Source organism: Tachysurus fulvidraco, chromosome 15 (genome assembly GCF_022655615.1).
Source record: "Tachysurus fulvidraco isolate hzauxx_2018 chromosome 15, HZAU_PFXX_2.0, whole genome shotgun sequence".
Taxonomy (NCBI): domain Eukaryota; kingdom Metazoa; phylum Chordata; class Actinopteri; order Siluriformes; family Bagridae; genus Tachysurus; species Tachysurus fulvidraco.
Window position 1 is genome coordinate 14,271,124 of NC_062532.1, and position 15,960 is coordinate 14,287,083.

General features: G+C 38.1%; 2 protein-coding genes across 4 annotated transcripts; both read right to left on the bottom strand.

Moving 5' to 3' along the window:
* Positions 1–893: 893 nt before the first annotated feature.
* ndufa4a (NDUFA4 mitochondrial complex associated a) lies at positions 894–4,857 on the bottom strand. 3 transcript variants are annotated; one of them, XM_047801292.1, is made up of 4 exons: positions 4,825–4,857; positions 2,211–2,299; positions 1,740–1,800; positions 894–1,196 (listed from the first exon to the last, which is right to left on the bottom strand). In XM_047801292.1, the coding sequence occupies exons 1-4, from the start codon at positions 4,840–4,842 to the stop codon at positions 1,140–1,142; spliced, it is 225 nt and encodes a 74-aa protein (XP_047657248.1). In that variant the 5' UTR covers positions 4,843–4,857; the 3' UTR covers positions 894–1,139. The 3 variants fall into 3 exon arrangements, with proteins under 3 accessions (XP_047657248.1, XP_026997556.1, XP_026997557.1); XM_027141755.2 differs by lacking the exon at positions 4,825–4,857 and adding an exon at positions 4,259–4,417; XM_027141756.2 differs by lacking the exon at positions 4,825–4,857 and adding an exon at positions 2,546–2,599.
* Positions 4,858–7,052: 2,195 nt separating this feature from the next.
* slc35b1 (solute carrier family 35 member B1) lies at positions 7,053–15,825 on the bottom strand. The gene is made up of 9 exons (XM_027141744.2): positions 15,303–15,825; positions 13,236–13,339; positions 13,012–13,142; positions 12,212–12,242; positions 11,925–12,085; positions 10,526–10,652; positions 8,864–8,970; positions 8,610–8,763; positions 7,053–7,693 (listed from the first exon to the last, which is right to left on the bottom strand). Exons 1-9 carry the CDS (start codon positions 15,422–15,424, stop codon positions 7,641–7,643), a joined length of 990 nt encoding a protein of 329 aa, XP_026997545.1. The 5' UTR covers positions 15,425–15,825; the 3' UTR covers positions 7,053–7,640.
* Between the last annotated feature and the right edge of the window lie 135 nt (positions 15,826–15,960).

Genomic DNA, 15,960 nt, shown 5'->3' on the forward strand with positions numbered 1-15,960 from the left:
CGTCGTGTAAGCTTCTCATCCTCCACCACGCACGAGCTTGTCTGAGAAAAGCGAAGTGCGACCCAGTGACATTTACTACAGGAAAAAATGTCATTCCTATGAAGAGGATCCAGTTAAAGAGCTACTTGTTTTATCGTTTCATTGGGACTCCTTTGGGAATGGCACTAGTTTTTTTTTTATTCCGCTAACTCTACACAGTATCCTTTATTTTATAGAAGACTAGTACTTTTACCATACTGACACAAAAAAACATTTACTGGGGATACATTAAAACATTCTGAATGTTAAGAATTTGTGGCCGTAACCCGAGTTCAGGACAAACAGGGGTACCCAGTGTGTTAGCATTAAGCTTAATACAATTTTACATTCAGGGGAATACAATCCCATTGGTGACAGAAGCAGGAATACTGCATGTAATTGGACAGCACACCAGATTTAACAATAAATGCAGTCAAGCACTTCCTTAGTGACGAATGGCTTTATTCAAATAGGACATCAGAGCAAGACAAAATATCCAAAGCACAGGGTTGAAGAGTTTAATTATAGAAACAGCCAGCAGTCAGGACATGCCAAAGCACAATCCCACAGCAGGAAGGGACTGAAGAGGAGAAGGGTTTTTCTCCAATTCTTCTCCCTGAGCTAAGAATACTACAGACTTTCTGCAGGGACTCCAGGAATGTCTGTCTGTACAATTCTATCTTCTGGAACACAGCCATTACTTGGCACTTTTTGAAAGGTTATGCTGGCAGGAGCTATTCAGGATGACAACAGTGAAGCTAATTAGTTAAGAGGGATGACTTTTCTGACTTCTGCCTTCAGAAACCGGGGACACTTTTAAAAGACTTGAGACCGACAAACTCACACAAACATAAGCACGACCCAGAGGCATCATGTTCTCTGTACAAGGGAGATAAGCCTCCTTTATTGTGTTGCTGTAGATAACCACAAAGAATGAGAAAATACAAGGAAAATTTTGATTCAAATAATTTAGAAAAAGGTCTTAGCAAATGACTACAGACAACATTTGTTAAGTTGGGTTGGAAAAAGCTGGAGGGGGGAAAAATGCTTCTTTATTTTTCATTTTCCTCAAGCCCTTGGTCCATCAGCATGAAGGGGAGGCTTCTCCAAACTCGATGGATTTAAAAGTCAGGCCGATCCTTCTTCAGTTTGGTGTAGTCCATGTTCACAGCGAAAAACTGAGCAACAAAAACAAGCACGAAACAAAAACAATTTTAAATTCCCAATTTAGAAACAACTGGCTGCCTTAACGAGATCTTTGGAAAATTCAATAACTTCGAACGCTGTTTAAGTGTCTAACTCAACTCTGTATCAAATTCACATTAAGGCAAGTGCTTGATTAGATTTGTGACTACTAACGGAGCTTGCATAAAATGAGCTAATGCAAGGTTTAATGAATTAAACTCATTAAGGCTGGAGATTGGGTTCTGATACGGTCATTCGCTCCTGCCAGAACTCTTAATTTGATCCCCTTAGGCAACATGGCAACAGTGCAAGGCTTACACACGTTCAGGAGCCCCCAATCTTTGCTTTCAGATTACATAAGTGTAATGATCTACTTAGCTCAGCAGCAAAACTTCTGAGATGTGAGTAGATCTATAACGCAATGTAAGGCAATGTATTATACTACCCTTTTTAACAACATTTGGATTTTTGAAAAGACTATTTTAAGGTATTACAAAACCTCAAATTATTAAAAAGGTGAGCCTCCATCTTCCTACCTTGTACTGATCGTTGGGCCCCAGTTTGTTCCAGGGTTCAGGGTTGTTTGCTTTGTCCCAGCTGTGGATGAATGAATGGATAAATGAGTAATGAAGGCATGCTTGAAAAAACAGGCTCGATGGAGCATTAATGCCTTTAACCACAAGAGAGAAAAAAATTATGCAATCTAACAACCATCCAAACTCATTAGAGTAAAGGAAGCATGTAAAATTGCTCATTAACATTACAGAGACAGATGAACGTTTTGGTTTGACTCTTAAATGTTCATCTTACTGGCATTCTGAAAAGAGGAACAAGGAGTAGATTTACAGTGCAAACATAAAAGTTAATTCCTTTAGTAAAAAGCTTTTTTATTTTATGCTGTCATATAAAAGGGCTCCCTCCAGTTAACAGATATCAGCCATTTAATGCATGAACAAATAGAAAGTTGATGAAACGTAGCTTTAAGCTGGAGGCACTGTTGATCTTACCAGACGTCTGGGTTACGGAGAGCCAGCCTTGCCAGGTAACTCAAAGACATCGTACAGCCACCTCCGATGAAGATAAAGAGAGGGATCAGCTACAGGGAGAAAGGCAATTAGTCATTTTACTTTGCAATCCACCTCTCATAGACCTTCATGAATTTTATACCATTTAACAAAAAAGGAGATAAGAAAGTGGTTGATTAAAACTCCCACAACACTGATGGCAATATTATGTTCAATGATCTAGACTTGAACATTGAGATAATCCCAAAAACAAACACACCTACATTTAAACTATAGCATACATTTATTACACCAAAATGACAAAAGTTTTTATTTACTTTAAAAGCTTGCCTTTGCTCAATTCCTGTACAGATCATGCTGTTTAAATAGGCTGTAATCAAGTTGTGTGATAGCTACATGTCAAAGACAAACAAATGTCTAAACGATCAGTTTGTAATGAGATTCAGGCTGTTAAAAGATCTGTGACGTACTTTCAGTGCTCGTATTTTAAGCTCATTAACTGGACTAAGAAAAGGGAAAATGAAGCGCAATCATCATTAGGGATGCTGTGTGCAGAATAAGGTTATAAATAAAGCCAAACAAGTCTGCATTACATATTTTTCCTTCTAAATTTTCTGTAAAGTATCTTTTAAAGTAGCGGTTTGAGTGAGTTTTTATACTTTAATACTCATAATGAGTTCTGTTTATTCTACGAAAAAAAATAACCGATTTAATAGAATCAAACAAGACAACATTATGTGCTTCAGCAATTCTGTTCTGTTAATTGCAAAATTAACGACCGGTTCAAGATATGACTATTTTTAGAGACTGTCAGTAATTGTATTTAAAAACCCTAGTGACAAAAAACTTTTTGAGCAGAGGATAGAGACTGCCCTGCACTCTGAACAGCTCAGTTTTTGTTTTTGAGCCAGTTTTTGAGCCAGTTTTTTGTGTGTTTACCAACAACTAATCAGCAAACACCATTATTCCCAACAACTAATCACCATTAACCAAAACCAATCAACCCATTACCATTGTTCCTAATCGCTATTCATCAAGGATCCTGGTGACATAGATTGTACTGCTCCAATTCACTAATCACCGTTGTTTGTCTACTAACGCGTGGGTAAGGAAACTTTTTTTTTTCTTTCTCTCTTACTCCACGTTCATAGTTACTCTTTTGTGGCATGACCAGTGATGCGAACCTTTTACTCATCTTCTATTCTTATAAAATCTCTATTAAAAGTACCCTCTCTTCATGAAACTGTTTAACATGCACCTGATGATGGTATAATATAATAGGCAAATTAATCCGTGATGTCTTTAATCTGAACATCAACTGCTTTCCCCTTGTAAAGAGTTGAGAACACTGCGACCTAGTGCGGTGTTAGATAAGTTAGTGGCCAAATTAGATCAGGAAAAGTGATGTAGTTGTACTTGCTCACATCAGTGTGTAACACAGACAGACAGACAGACAGACAGACAGACAGACGTGATTAAAACACAGCTACCAGCTGTCTGCGCCACTTTCTGACCTCAGCTTACACCCTGCGTGCCCTTTATGTCCTAGCAGTTAGCAATGTTAGCTTTCAGCTGCGTCGCTAACAACTTACATTAATTCAGCTGTGAAAACAAAATCAACAACTGAACTTTTTGTTCTTCAGATCCATGACCATATCCGACGCTGAATAGTCCGAATGAACCAAACGTTTGACAACATTTACTTTTCTTTCTTCACATAACTTTCTCACAACCCACGAGCTGCCCGTTACATTGACGGTTTTTTCAAATGTTATTTCAAACATTTTTCTTCAATTGTTATTTAAAATAAAAACCGTTCGATGTTTTAAAACATCGTATTATATACCATTACGTATTAAACAAATGTGCTCACTCGAGCTGGACTAATTTCGCGACCTAACCACCTTGCTAGCTTCCTTAGCCTTCGAGCTAATCCGTAGTTAGCATGACAGCTAATCTTATCGCAGCTAATTAAACTCGATAAACCGCTAACAGATGGTTCGTATTGTGTCGCGTTTGGTTATACTTACAGCCGGGTGGCTTTTCAGCTGTCGACTAACTGTGCCCAACATTTTTTGTTCACCCAAAATAATTCACAGAGCAGGAACAACTTCAACTGCGGCCTTAACAAGAGTCACACTGAGTGGCTAAGCTAACACTAGTAGCGACGAGGTGACGTCTCCTAAGGACCTCCTAAGGTACTTTAAAATGTGCCGTTCTTAAATTCTTTTGTAGCTATTTCTTTTTTCGATAGTCACTAACAACCATATTTATAATTCCTCTGTCTAAAGTATTTATTTATTTATGGTTAATCTCTTATTCGATTTTCGAAAGGCGATATCTTGGACATCTAATTCTGCCAATATTGTGCTGAAATGTTTACTTCACTGAGAACTGCAGTACGCATACATGGGGACAGGAATAGTTTAAATTAATCGATCGATTGATTGATTGATCGATTAATTAACTAACTAACTAACTTTTTAAAGCACATAAGCCATTACACGGCCTCATAACTGAACATAATGTTTTAGAAATCTGGATATTCTGTTGTGAACAGGACACTATGGCCAAATGTTTGTGAACACGTACTCACCATAGCCACTGGGCTCATTTCAGATGTGTCCCCTCTTTCCACGTTGTTTGAGGAGGTCTGGTTTGCAGACAGTGTACAAGTTCATCCCAAACATCCAAATACACAATTGTGTGCTTCCAGCATCGTGTTAACTGTTTATGAAGAACCACACATTTACATTTACAGCACTTGGCAGACGCCCTTATCCAGAGCGACACATGGTTGTGATGGCACAGTCTTTGGGACATCTACATGTTTAAACATTCAATAGTGTATTTTAATGGTCTAAGTTGTTTAACAAGTTTCTTATGCACAACAAATTACTCTTGATTTAAGTATTAAAAGAGTACGTGTACAATTCGCAACCTAAGCTTGATCTAGTATATCCTTCTCGGTTTCTCTCAAATGTTATTTATTAACATATTTAGGCAAAGCCATTCAAAAAATCCTGTTTCTGTATAAAGCTGTATAAATGAGGTGACACAGAGGACATATTCCCTTAAGGTTTCATCAATATGAGAAGGAATATAGAATACACTAAATAAACTGAGACAAAGATGCATAAATAAGGCAACAGCATATAATGAAGTGAAGTGACATACGGCTAAGTATGGTGACCCATACTCAGAATTCGTTCTCTGCATTTGACCCATCCAAAGTGCACACACAGAGCAGTGAACACACACCCAGAGCAGTGAACACACACCCGGAGCAGTGGGTGAAAATATCTTAATATTTGAAAATGTCCATAATCACTGTTAGGGCACAAAGTAAGAAGGTAAAGACTATAAGCAATAAATGAGCTGTAATCAATCTGCCTGGAAGAGGACACAATTTTCTTTTCTTGCAAGTACTGTTAGTAAGTGTTTCAGTAAGGTTTGGAGATTTTTGGAAGAGTGTAAAAGACTGACAATTGCAGATTTTGGGGTGAGTAAATCTCTATAAATCCACTCCTAGATTCCAGCTTCCTGGCAGCAAACTATTTTTATGAAAGCCTTTCAATACATCTAACCATAAACAAACACCCATAGTTGTTAAACATTACCTGACAAGAACTAGGTTCTCTTGTTTAGATGAGAAAGCATCTTGTGAATTTATCGTATAATTATCAAAGAAGAATGGCTATACAGAAAAGAACCAATTTCCCAACTATTTCGTGGTCATGTGTTATGTTTTTCCTCCATCATGGACTCTATCAGGGGATTTTAAATGACAGTCTGGCATTCACTGCAGAGAAGCTACAACTGGGTCATGGTTGGATCTTCCTCACTTAAAGAAATTCTGTATTAAGGACTGAGCTCAGATGCCTTGCTCTGAAAAAAATCTGTTCTGTTTTATGTTGCCAAAGAAATGTTGCACATAATATTAAAAGCTGTGTATGGAAAAAAATAATAGCAAGTGTTCATTCTAAGATTGGATTTCTTTCCATATTCTCTCCATATTTTTCACAGCAATATTAATAAGGTATTAATTAATTCTAGAGTTAACTGAATCTTTGTAGATCACTTGTACACTGTTTAGTATTATTTTTACCCTGCTCCTTTCTGAAGACGTTACATGGCTCTAAAAACAAATTCTGTTTATGACCCGAGGTTGTAGCCTTTATGCTGGAGTGAGAAAAGAGCAGAGCAGGGGTTTTGTTGCTCTGCCTGTTTTCCTCCACTGACTCTTTTAATCAGATTACCTTCCCTGACACCCACTCGTGTTTGTTTCTCTGCAATTTCATTTTCTTCTCTGAATTGAGCATTAACCTTTCGTTGCAGCGAGTCCTGGTTAAGCAAGCAAGAAGCAAACAGCAATGTCAGGAATAGGAGAAGTGGCTAGAAAGGGTTTCTCCCACAAGGGGTGTTTGACCTGGTTTAAAGCAATACTCATCTGCAATCACACTGACAAGTCTACGAAAAAGAAATCATCAAACTTGACAAGACAATCTGTTAAGTACTGTACAGTAAAATCTGGACATGGAGTAAAGACAAAGATGGTGGATTTATTCATGTCCAAAATAAGTTTAATGCCATCTGGCTGTATTCCCCCCCACACCAACCCCTTGATGGACAGACGGACAACACGGCTTCGCTGGCAGACTCGAACACAATGTTCACATACAACAGCTGGTCATCACACCCCCGATAGTCTGGCTGATTTTCCCTTTTAGTTAAATATTCAGTACATTTCCAACTGGTCAAAAAGACACTAAAACCTAATTATTTTTCAAGTCAAATTATTCTATTATTTCTCAGAAACGTGTGGAAGAGACAATGTTCATTTACTCCCATAGTAAACAAGACACTAGACAGGAACATAAATTAAAAAAAAAAAGTCATGTTTTACATGAAAGAATTTCCGTTGTACATCAGAGTAAATCTGATATGGCTTAGATGCAGTGGACAAGGTGAACATTAAAGATGTACATTTCAGAAGGAGTGACAGACCTAACACACTTAAATATACACATGAATGTGCATTATACATTTAAAAAACAAAGAACCACAGAAGAGTCGTCTGGCTTGATTCAGAGTAAAACTGATGCTAACAAATGGAGCTGGATTTGAATTGCTGTCTGAAGTGTGTAAAATCTAATCTTATCATGCTCAATGCCCTCTAAACTCCCTGGAAGTATAGTTAAAAAAAAAAAAAAGTAGTGTGTGGTATTTTGACAGATGGTTTTAGTTTCTTTTTTTTCTACCATCTATTACTATCCAGTCAACCTCTTTTTCAGCCATTCGTTGGTGAAAAAAAAAGCATAAAAATAATTACATTATGTTTTTCAGATTAGCCGTTTCAAGTTTTCTGTCCATGAGTACAGTACATGCTTACACACATGTTTTCTTTGTGCTTTAGTGTGTTGTCTTCTTGGGTGTTTTGCCAAACTTGGCGTCCAAGCCGAGACCTGTGAGACAGAAACAGAGAGGCTGTGATCTTCCTTCTTAGGTCTGTGCTATCTTATATGATCAAATGATGCACAGAATTTTCGTCACATTTACACAATATAAAGAAACTGAAAGAATAGAAAACTGTTGCATTCCTCTGAAAAACAGGGAGCGCTGAATTCTAAACACACAACAGACAGGTAGTTACTGTGTCCTAAAATGAGAGCCCATCAAATCATGCTATGCAAATACAGGACATTAAACCTTAGTATGACAGGAAAAGAGGAAGGGTTTGCATTCGGAGTGAGACGTTTCAAGACGTTTTATTCTTTCATCAAGCAATTGTTTTTTGTTTTTTTACTATGTATTAAAAACTTCAAACTTTCAAGACTCAGCGAGTGTTCATATGAGCTACGCTTGAAATCTTTACAAGAACTCTACTTGTGGCAACTAATAAAGAAAAAGAAAATAATTTAGTAAAATAAAGGGTCTGATTTCAATTATGAACTGTACTGGAATGATAAGCTCTATTTTTCCAACAGATATTATTGTTGTGATGATGGCGAGGTCAGTGTTGGTTGCGTCCTCGTGCCTTGTGCCTGGGCGTGTGGTCAATCTGAACGTCTCCCAGCAGGATAGAAATGTTTCACCACAGAATAAAAGTAATCTGTCTGAATAACTTTGTCTGACTTTGCCATGACTCAGGGATGAGTCACGGAGACTGGTAAACAAAAACCGCTCCGTCTATCTGTTTCCCCAGAGCAAGACTGACACACAGGCTTTTCCCTTGTCTGTAGTTAACTAGGTAACATGGCTATATTTAACAATATCAAAAGATTCCTCATAAAAAATAAATAGATAGATAGATAAATAAATTAATTAATTAAGTACATTAAGTAGTAAGGGGAAAAGGGGGAGTAATAAGAGTACACTCACCCAGGAAAACAAGAACAGTCCCAAGCCACTGCAAGGGTGTGATGACATTCCCAAACAACAGCACCGAGCCCAGGATGGTGAAGAACTTCCTTGTTGTTGTGACGATGGAGCAGGTGAGGGGCCCGAAATACACAACTGTCATAAAGATGAAGGTCTGATAGAGGAAGGGGAGGACAGCACTGTTACTGAAACAATACACAAAGTAATATGAGAGAGATTTATGTGGGGCAGGTGTGTGTAATCTTGTGTCTTACCTGTCCCAGAGCACTGGTGAAACCAAAGAGCAAAATGTTGTAGATGACACTGGGGTAGCGATCAGCAAAGCTTAGAAACTCCCACACCTCACCGGTCCACAACACAGCTAGGAAACCGAGCAAATCAGAGAAACTCGATAAGCACACAAGAAATCTTACAGACATGGACTAATAAATAAAGCAGTTGTTTTCTTCTCTGGCATATTTTCATACATTGTAAAAAAGAAAAAATAATCTGTCTCATGGTTCCACCGAGAGTGAGTCATGAGATTATGTAGAGTGTGCAGCGCTGAAAGATTAAAAACAAGAACTCGGTTGAACAGATGCTGCTTGGACTCATCCGAGTCTGACCAGCTGTCTTTAACACGGACTGGAGAAAAACACAGCACTACTAAAGCTACACTGGAACTCCAGCTCCCCCTGCTGAGCACTGCTAAGAATGACAGGGACAAAAATCTGCTTCTGCTACTAGGGTTGGGTATCAAAAGAAATTTTCCGATTCCGGTTCCAGTTCTGCCTTACGATTCCTGGTTCTGGTTCCGATTCCATAATAAAAGAAATGTGAAAAATAATGCCCAATACTTAAAATTCCATTTGTGTTTATTAATCACTCTTTAAATATTTTAAACAGAGCATTTCAATTCATATCAATTTAAATTTAAATAAATCCAACATCAAATTTATCATCCAGAATTACAACTTAGCAAAACAGTTAGCAATTTTTCTGAAGAAAAATGAACATGTCTCCTTTCTCTGGGAGAAGACAAGACCTTTCCTGGCTTATTGTATCTCCAGCTGTGGAGAAAACCCTCTCAGAGGGGGTAAATTTGCTTCAATGTTGTAGCTTTGGAAATGAATCCAAACTTTAGACTTTTTTTAGACTTCTATTTAAAGTGACCGCTCCCAGTGCTTTGCCTGTCATCGCATCGGAATCGCGTTTGGAACCGAAACTTAAAAATTCCGCGCAGTTCCGGTTCCTGTTAAAAAACAGAACCGGTTCTCGGTTCCCAACCCTATCTGCTACACAGATTCACTGCTGTTTAAAGCTTCATGCATGACAGATGACTAATCTTTTTCATCTTTATGATGAGGATGGCATCTGGAGACAAATTTAATCATAACATAAAAGTTGAACTGAATATTTTTTTTTTATTCAGATGTTTTTCTTGTGCATGTACACATGTACATGTAAATAAATAAATAAAACAATTTACAGCTGGCTGTTTTGTCAGAACACAGATCATGCACAAAAAACAACTGATGTGATTTCTCTTGCGTCCATTCACAACAGATGTGTATCTGATCAGGAGAGCAGATGGTCTGAGAAAGGTTTTACTAAGCTACGCGTTCCAAGACTTTCATCCTTGAGTACAGTATCATGGAAGCTACCGTGTGCTTGTAAATATCACCTGCTGAAGCTGATGAATAAGCAGAAAAGCATAAAGGGTGACTAGAATTTGTGTCAAGTAAAAAAAACTTTTTACTGCTGCCAATACACTAAAAGTATGAATCGAGATAAGACGCGTAGTACAATGACAATGTTTAAACAGGAATTATAATGAAAAAAGAGACCAAAATTACAGTTTGGCAGCACTATGTGGGTCTGAAGTCTGTTAAATATTACAATATGCCTCGCTTATCTGCTGTATGAAAAGGACATACCCAAACCCAATATCAGTGTTGACCACAGATTCACATTCAGCATCATGTGATTGGCTCCTGTCTGGAAACGACCCCTCATGTGATCCTGAGCTACACCTGTCAGACCATCCAGAGTCAGGGAGAGGAGCTGCATCCAAAAGAAAGCACAAGATGAGCCGTAGTTCATTAGTTACTGTCTCTGCCAAGTCTCACATTCTGATCAAAATACTGACATAGACGGTTTTAGGACATGGTGAAAACGTGGATAGTGATTTCAGTATCTGAATACTCACGAACTGTGACACAAATGTATACACACACACACAGAAAATTATTTCTAGTGTGAACGCACACAAATACACTGACATGGCCATTATTATTATTTTAGCTAACAGTTTTGAATGTTTACAATTTATAAATATATTATTGAATGCCATGTCAACATTTTTAACCATTTATAATTAAGGTGACATTTAAATAAATGTCTGCAAAATAACTTACTTCCCTTTATTACTCATCACACTCATGTTGCTCAAAAAATAAATAAATCCTTCTCCTCTCAAACCAATGACCGTTATAAGTTTGCTGAACCTCGAGGTTCCTCTTCTTAAGTAAAGCTTTACAAGAGCAACATTTACATGTTTATTTTTAATCAAATACCACATAAATGTAGATTGTCCACCATACAAATCCCTGTGAAGGAGCTGTTACTATAGAAACAATCATGTGTGAGAACAGTGCATTAATATAAGCCTATCATGATGCTACAGAAAATTCATTAATGCCTCCTTCCAAATTAGTAAGGCAACTGCACTGGGAAATAAAACATTATACACCTGTGGCATGTGGGAGTGATTCCACAGGAAGGGTTTGGGAATAAGCAAATTAACAAGGCACACCTGATGGATATCTGGGCTGAGTATATTAACAAGTTGTTTTTATTTTCACTAACAGTGAACTAAGAGTGTGTGTGTGTGTGTGTGTGTGTGAGAGAGTGAGTGAGAGAGAGAGTGTGTGTGTGAGAGAGAGAGAGAGAGAGAGAGAGTGTGAGTGAGAGAGAGAGAGCGAGCGTGAGCCTGTTGCTATACAGATTAACAAAGCTGGAAAGCAGCCCAAGTTTATGAAGCAGACGGCTATTTTCTTTCTGGCTTTTTCATTTCCATTTAATTAAGGTGCTGCTCTCGATAACGCTCAGGTGCAATCGCTCCCTGATTCTACTGTGTTCCTGAGCTCGGGCTGCTTTTGTCACACCGTTTCTTTCGATCAGATAGAAAGTTCACCTCCCTCACTGAGTTTGTTCTATTCTTATTAAGGTGTTTAATTTAAGAGATTATTCAGATATTTTAGATAACCAGTTAGACTGTAAACATGCTGCGAGATGGAAAAAGGAACATGGGGGAAAAAAAAGATAGGAACTAACCAGCAGCATCTCTCCAAAGCCAAACACATGTTCATCTGTAGAGGTGGAGCCTTTTTTGGGTTTGTAGAGGAAAAGTGCCACACCACTGACAATCAGAAGCACACACAGATACTTGGCCATTGGGTACTTCTTCCTCAGAATGGTCACACCGAGGATCATGACTGTGGAACCAAGGCACAAACACGGACAAGTAAAAAAAAAAAAAAGGTAAAAAAAAACCCAAATAAATAATCTAAAAATATATACAGTATATCTAAAGATAAGATATTTAGCCTTTTTATTTTTACCTGGGATAGGTTTACATGATTTCCCTAAAACCTAGGGAAAAAAACACAAAACATTAATATGTTAATGCACAGATATAATTGGTTGTTAAAAATAAATTTACTTACAAACTAACTAATATATTTTATATGTTCTACACTTTACATCCCAATGATATACATCCCAATGCTTATGGACACTTGACCATAAAACTATTGCTATAACCATATATATGTGCTTTCTGAACATCCTATTTAATCCTCCCTTTTCTGGGAAGTCTTTCCATTAGATTTTGGAGTGTTTCTGTGGGGATTTGTGCTCATTCAGGCACAAGAGCATCAGTGAGGACAGGTTCTGGTTATGTCTTCATCACAAGCGTGTTCAGTGGGGTCGAGGTCAGGGCTCTGTGGAGGACACTCGAGTATTTCCACTCCAACCTTGACACAACATAACCTCATGGTTTTCATTTTCTGTACAAGTTACTGCTGGAAGGTTTGAGCTACTTGGAACTGTAGGGAAACTGTAATGCTACAGCATAAAACAACAGTTTAAAACAGCAACAGTTTGGAAAAGAACCACCTACAGGTTGTGACCTGTACCAAGAAATACCTGCCATTCACATAATTCACTATTCTCTGATTTCAGGTCAGGTTTCCACATACTCAAGTCACATTCATCATGTGTTGATGGCTAACTACTCTTTAGATACTGAAACTTTCTTCTTTGTTTCTTTTGCACAAATCCACAAATTTCTATAAAAACATCTGGATGGACCTCCTACTAGTAGAGGAAAAAGAGAGATAGAGAAGATGTGTGCTCTGACCTGGGTGGGGTAGTTGACATAAAGCAGAGAAGAGTTGCTGGACACCATGGCTCCCAGATAGGACAGAGCACACACTGCATAGAGCCAGCTCCGTGTGTGGTCCGGCCTGGAGCCCTCGAAAAACTGGATCACTATGTGAAGATGAAATAAACGTAGAAAAAAATGAGTGACAAGAAAAGTTAAAGAGACTGGGAAATGAAGAGTGATATGAGGGACAGACTTACAGATTCGGGCAAAAAGAGCATTGATGATACACTGGATGAACACGAGTGTAGTGGCATAGTGAAACCTTTCCTTTTTCTCCCCCTGGCTGTAGTCTCCTCGTGTTCTGAAGTACAACAGAGGCATTGTGGGATGAAGTTACAGTTATAGAATGAGCGCTCCTACCTCTTCAACACACTAATACAGGGTAAAGTCACTAGAGAGCCCACGAAATAAGAGCTCACAAGTCCTACAATAATAAACATCACACAGGCATACCCTCGGTTGTTGTTAAATTGACAATAAGGACAAAGTAGTGTTAAGCTGGGCTCATCAAATGGTGCAAATCCATTAACCATCACACTTATTTAGATATGTTAAAGATAGAATACTGTCTGAAGATCAATATTTACTGAAATGTAAATATGATGTCTTTTCCAGAACAGACATACAAGCCCAAGCCCAAAGTGTGGAGAAAGTCAAAATCTGTGCCAAAACAAGCTCATTGGTCAAGCTAGTATGACACTCTTCCTTTCTATTAAAGGCCTCTACGTTTCTGACCTCTGAATCGTCTACAGTTGGTGGATTTTGATACCTTCAAAACATTTCCCTCTGTTCTGATTGAATGTCCCACACTGTCCCACTCTGTTCAAATGACCCACACAAAAACAGCTCTAGGCTTTATTGTTGTTTATGCTTTTTAACAACAATGCATTCTTCACAGGCCAATCCCAGGGCTACAACTAAAAGTAGGTATTCATTGTTCAAAAAACTAGTCCCACATAACAAGAAATACCTGCCATTCACATAATTCACTATTCTCTGATTGATTGTTTGAATGCAAATATTTTTCAAAGTAGAATTACAGGTCCATCAGAATTCATATTCATCTTTTGATTTCAAACCCAAATGTCTTCAGTGTGTAAGCTAAAAGAGTTGCCCTTGGTATTCCAATACTTTCAGAGGACACTGTATACAGCATGTTCACAGTCAAGTGACTTGAGATGTCTCTCTCTCTTACACGAATACACACACATTTATTTGAATGTGCTACAAGCTCGTCTGCCACAACACATTTACTCCAGAGGATTAGGATTTCTGACTGTAGAAACTGGGTAACAGCTGTGGGGTGGTGGTTAGTGTGGTTTTGCATACATTACATGAATTTAATGAAAACAAACTATTTATGGGAAACGAAGCTGAAGCACTCTAGTATTTATAATTATGGGCTGTGGTTTTGAACTTGTAACGAGTTGTTTAACCTTGTCTTATAATCACTTTATTTTTCTCTGCTATGTATAGTTATGAATCATGTACAATAACAAACTACTGGATTTTTTGTGTTTCTGTGTGTATTTTTTTTAACCTGAGGCCTTACAGCACCATGGCTGTGTGTCTCATATATGTAAACACATGGACTGATGTATAAGAGGGTTGGATAGGACGTGTGGACGGGATGTGTGGATGGACGGACAGACAGACAAACAAACAGATAGAAGTTTTCATTCATCTGCAAAAGGAAATTTGGGGGAAAACCTGTGCTCAGGGTTGAAACCACACCGTGATGATGTAAAGGGGCTTTCACACATACAACAACTCAACTAGATGTGAGCAAATATAGAGGGATTTGTTGCATCAAATACAGATGGAAGAGTAAAGGTAGAGTGCATGTGATCTGTGGCAAAGACAACACACTGCTTCCCCTTCATCTCGTATGATATATATATATATATATATATATATATATATATATATATATATATATATATATATAATGACTTCTATAGGCAACAGTTCTATAGTAAGACCTACTCATGGGTTTGATGGTCAGATGTACTCACAATATAACTTTATATTTATTTTACACACGCACTTTAGTTTTATACAACGATATAAACAGGTGTTTTCCCCCTCCACCCACTGTATTGTTTAACATACCGTGAAATCGTGATATATTTAGAATAGTTTACTGTACTGTGAAAAAAAAAAAGTGTCACACACCAGTTTAGTCTCCGTTACAACCTGCAGACGTACACACACACTGTATGTATATTATTATGGGATGTTTACTGAGCAGCTCGTGTACTCACATGGTCTCCTGGAGGATTCCGTAGTAAAAGTAACACACGAACACTCCGAAAAAGCAGACGAAGAAGCGCACACGTTCGTTCTGCCAGAGCGAGGCTTTCACGACGCCTTTTCCCGCAACCATGCTGTCTTTGAACAGCGTTAATACAGGTATAGACACCGACACCGAGCCAGAGCCGCTCACCGCAGACAGCGAGCCCACGTCCCGCTCCACTCTACCGGCTGGCACGAGCCCGTCAATGATGACGCGCTACGGTATCCCTCAAGGCTGTATGCTTCTATCGATCCTGGATTTCAGGATATTTAAATAAAAAAATAGATATATGTATATATACACACATATATTTTTTATTTTTTATTATTATTATTATTTTGAAAGTCAGCCGGGTCTTATAAAAGATTTCTGATCATGTTTCCAAATAATAATAATAATAATAATAAGTCTAACAAAAAAAAAGTACATAAACTAAAACATCACAATCCGACTTCTAGCGGTATTTTTGACGCTCTGGTGTTGTGATGTTGAGCTGAAAGACCTGCGATGCTGCTGTCAGGTGCCTGAAACAGCCGCCTGATCCTCTGCGTGTGTCCCAAACACAATAACACATAAATAAACACTCTGAACAGTATTATTATACTGGAGCAATGTTAGTATTTTAA

Coding starts and splice junctions, on each gene's coding strand:
- ndufa4a (XM_027141755.2), bottom strand. CDS start 4,300: ATGTTGGGCACAGTTAGTCGACAGCTGAAAAGCCACCCGGCT. Junction 1,801..2,210: donor CTCCGTAACCCAGACGTCTG/GTAAGATCAACA, acceptor ATTCATCCACAG/CTGGGACAAAGCAAACAACC. Junction 1,197..1,739: donor GGCCCAACGATCAGTACAAG/GTAGGAAGATGG, acceptor TTTGTTGCTCAG/TTTTTCGCTGTGAACATGGA.
- slc35b1 (XM_027141744.2), bottom strand. CDS start 15,424: ATGGTTGCGGGAAAAGGCGTCGTGAAAGCCTCGCTCTGGCAGAACGAA. Junction 10,653..11,924: donor GCTTTGGAGAGATGCTGCTG/GTTAGTTCCTAT, acceptor TTTTGGATGCAG/CTCCTCTCCCTGACTCTGGA. Junction 7,694..8,609: donor GACTGTTCTTGTTTTCCTGG/GTGAGTGTACTC, acceptor TCTGTCTCACAG/GTCTCGGCTTGGACGCCAAG.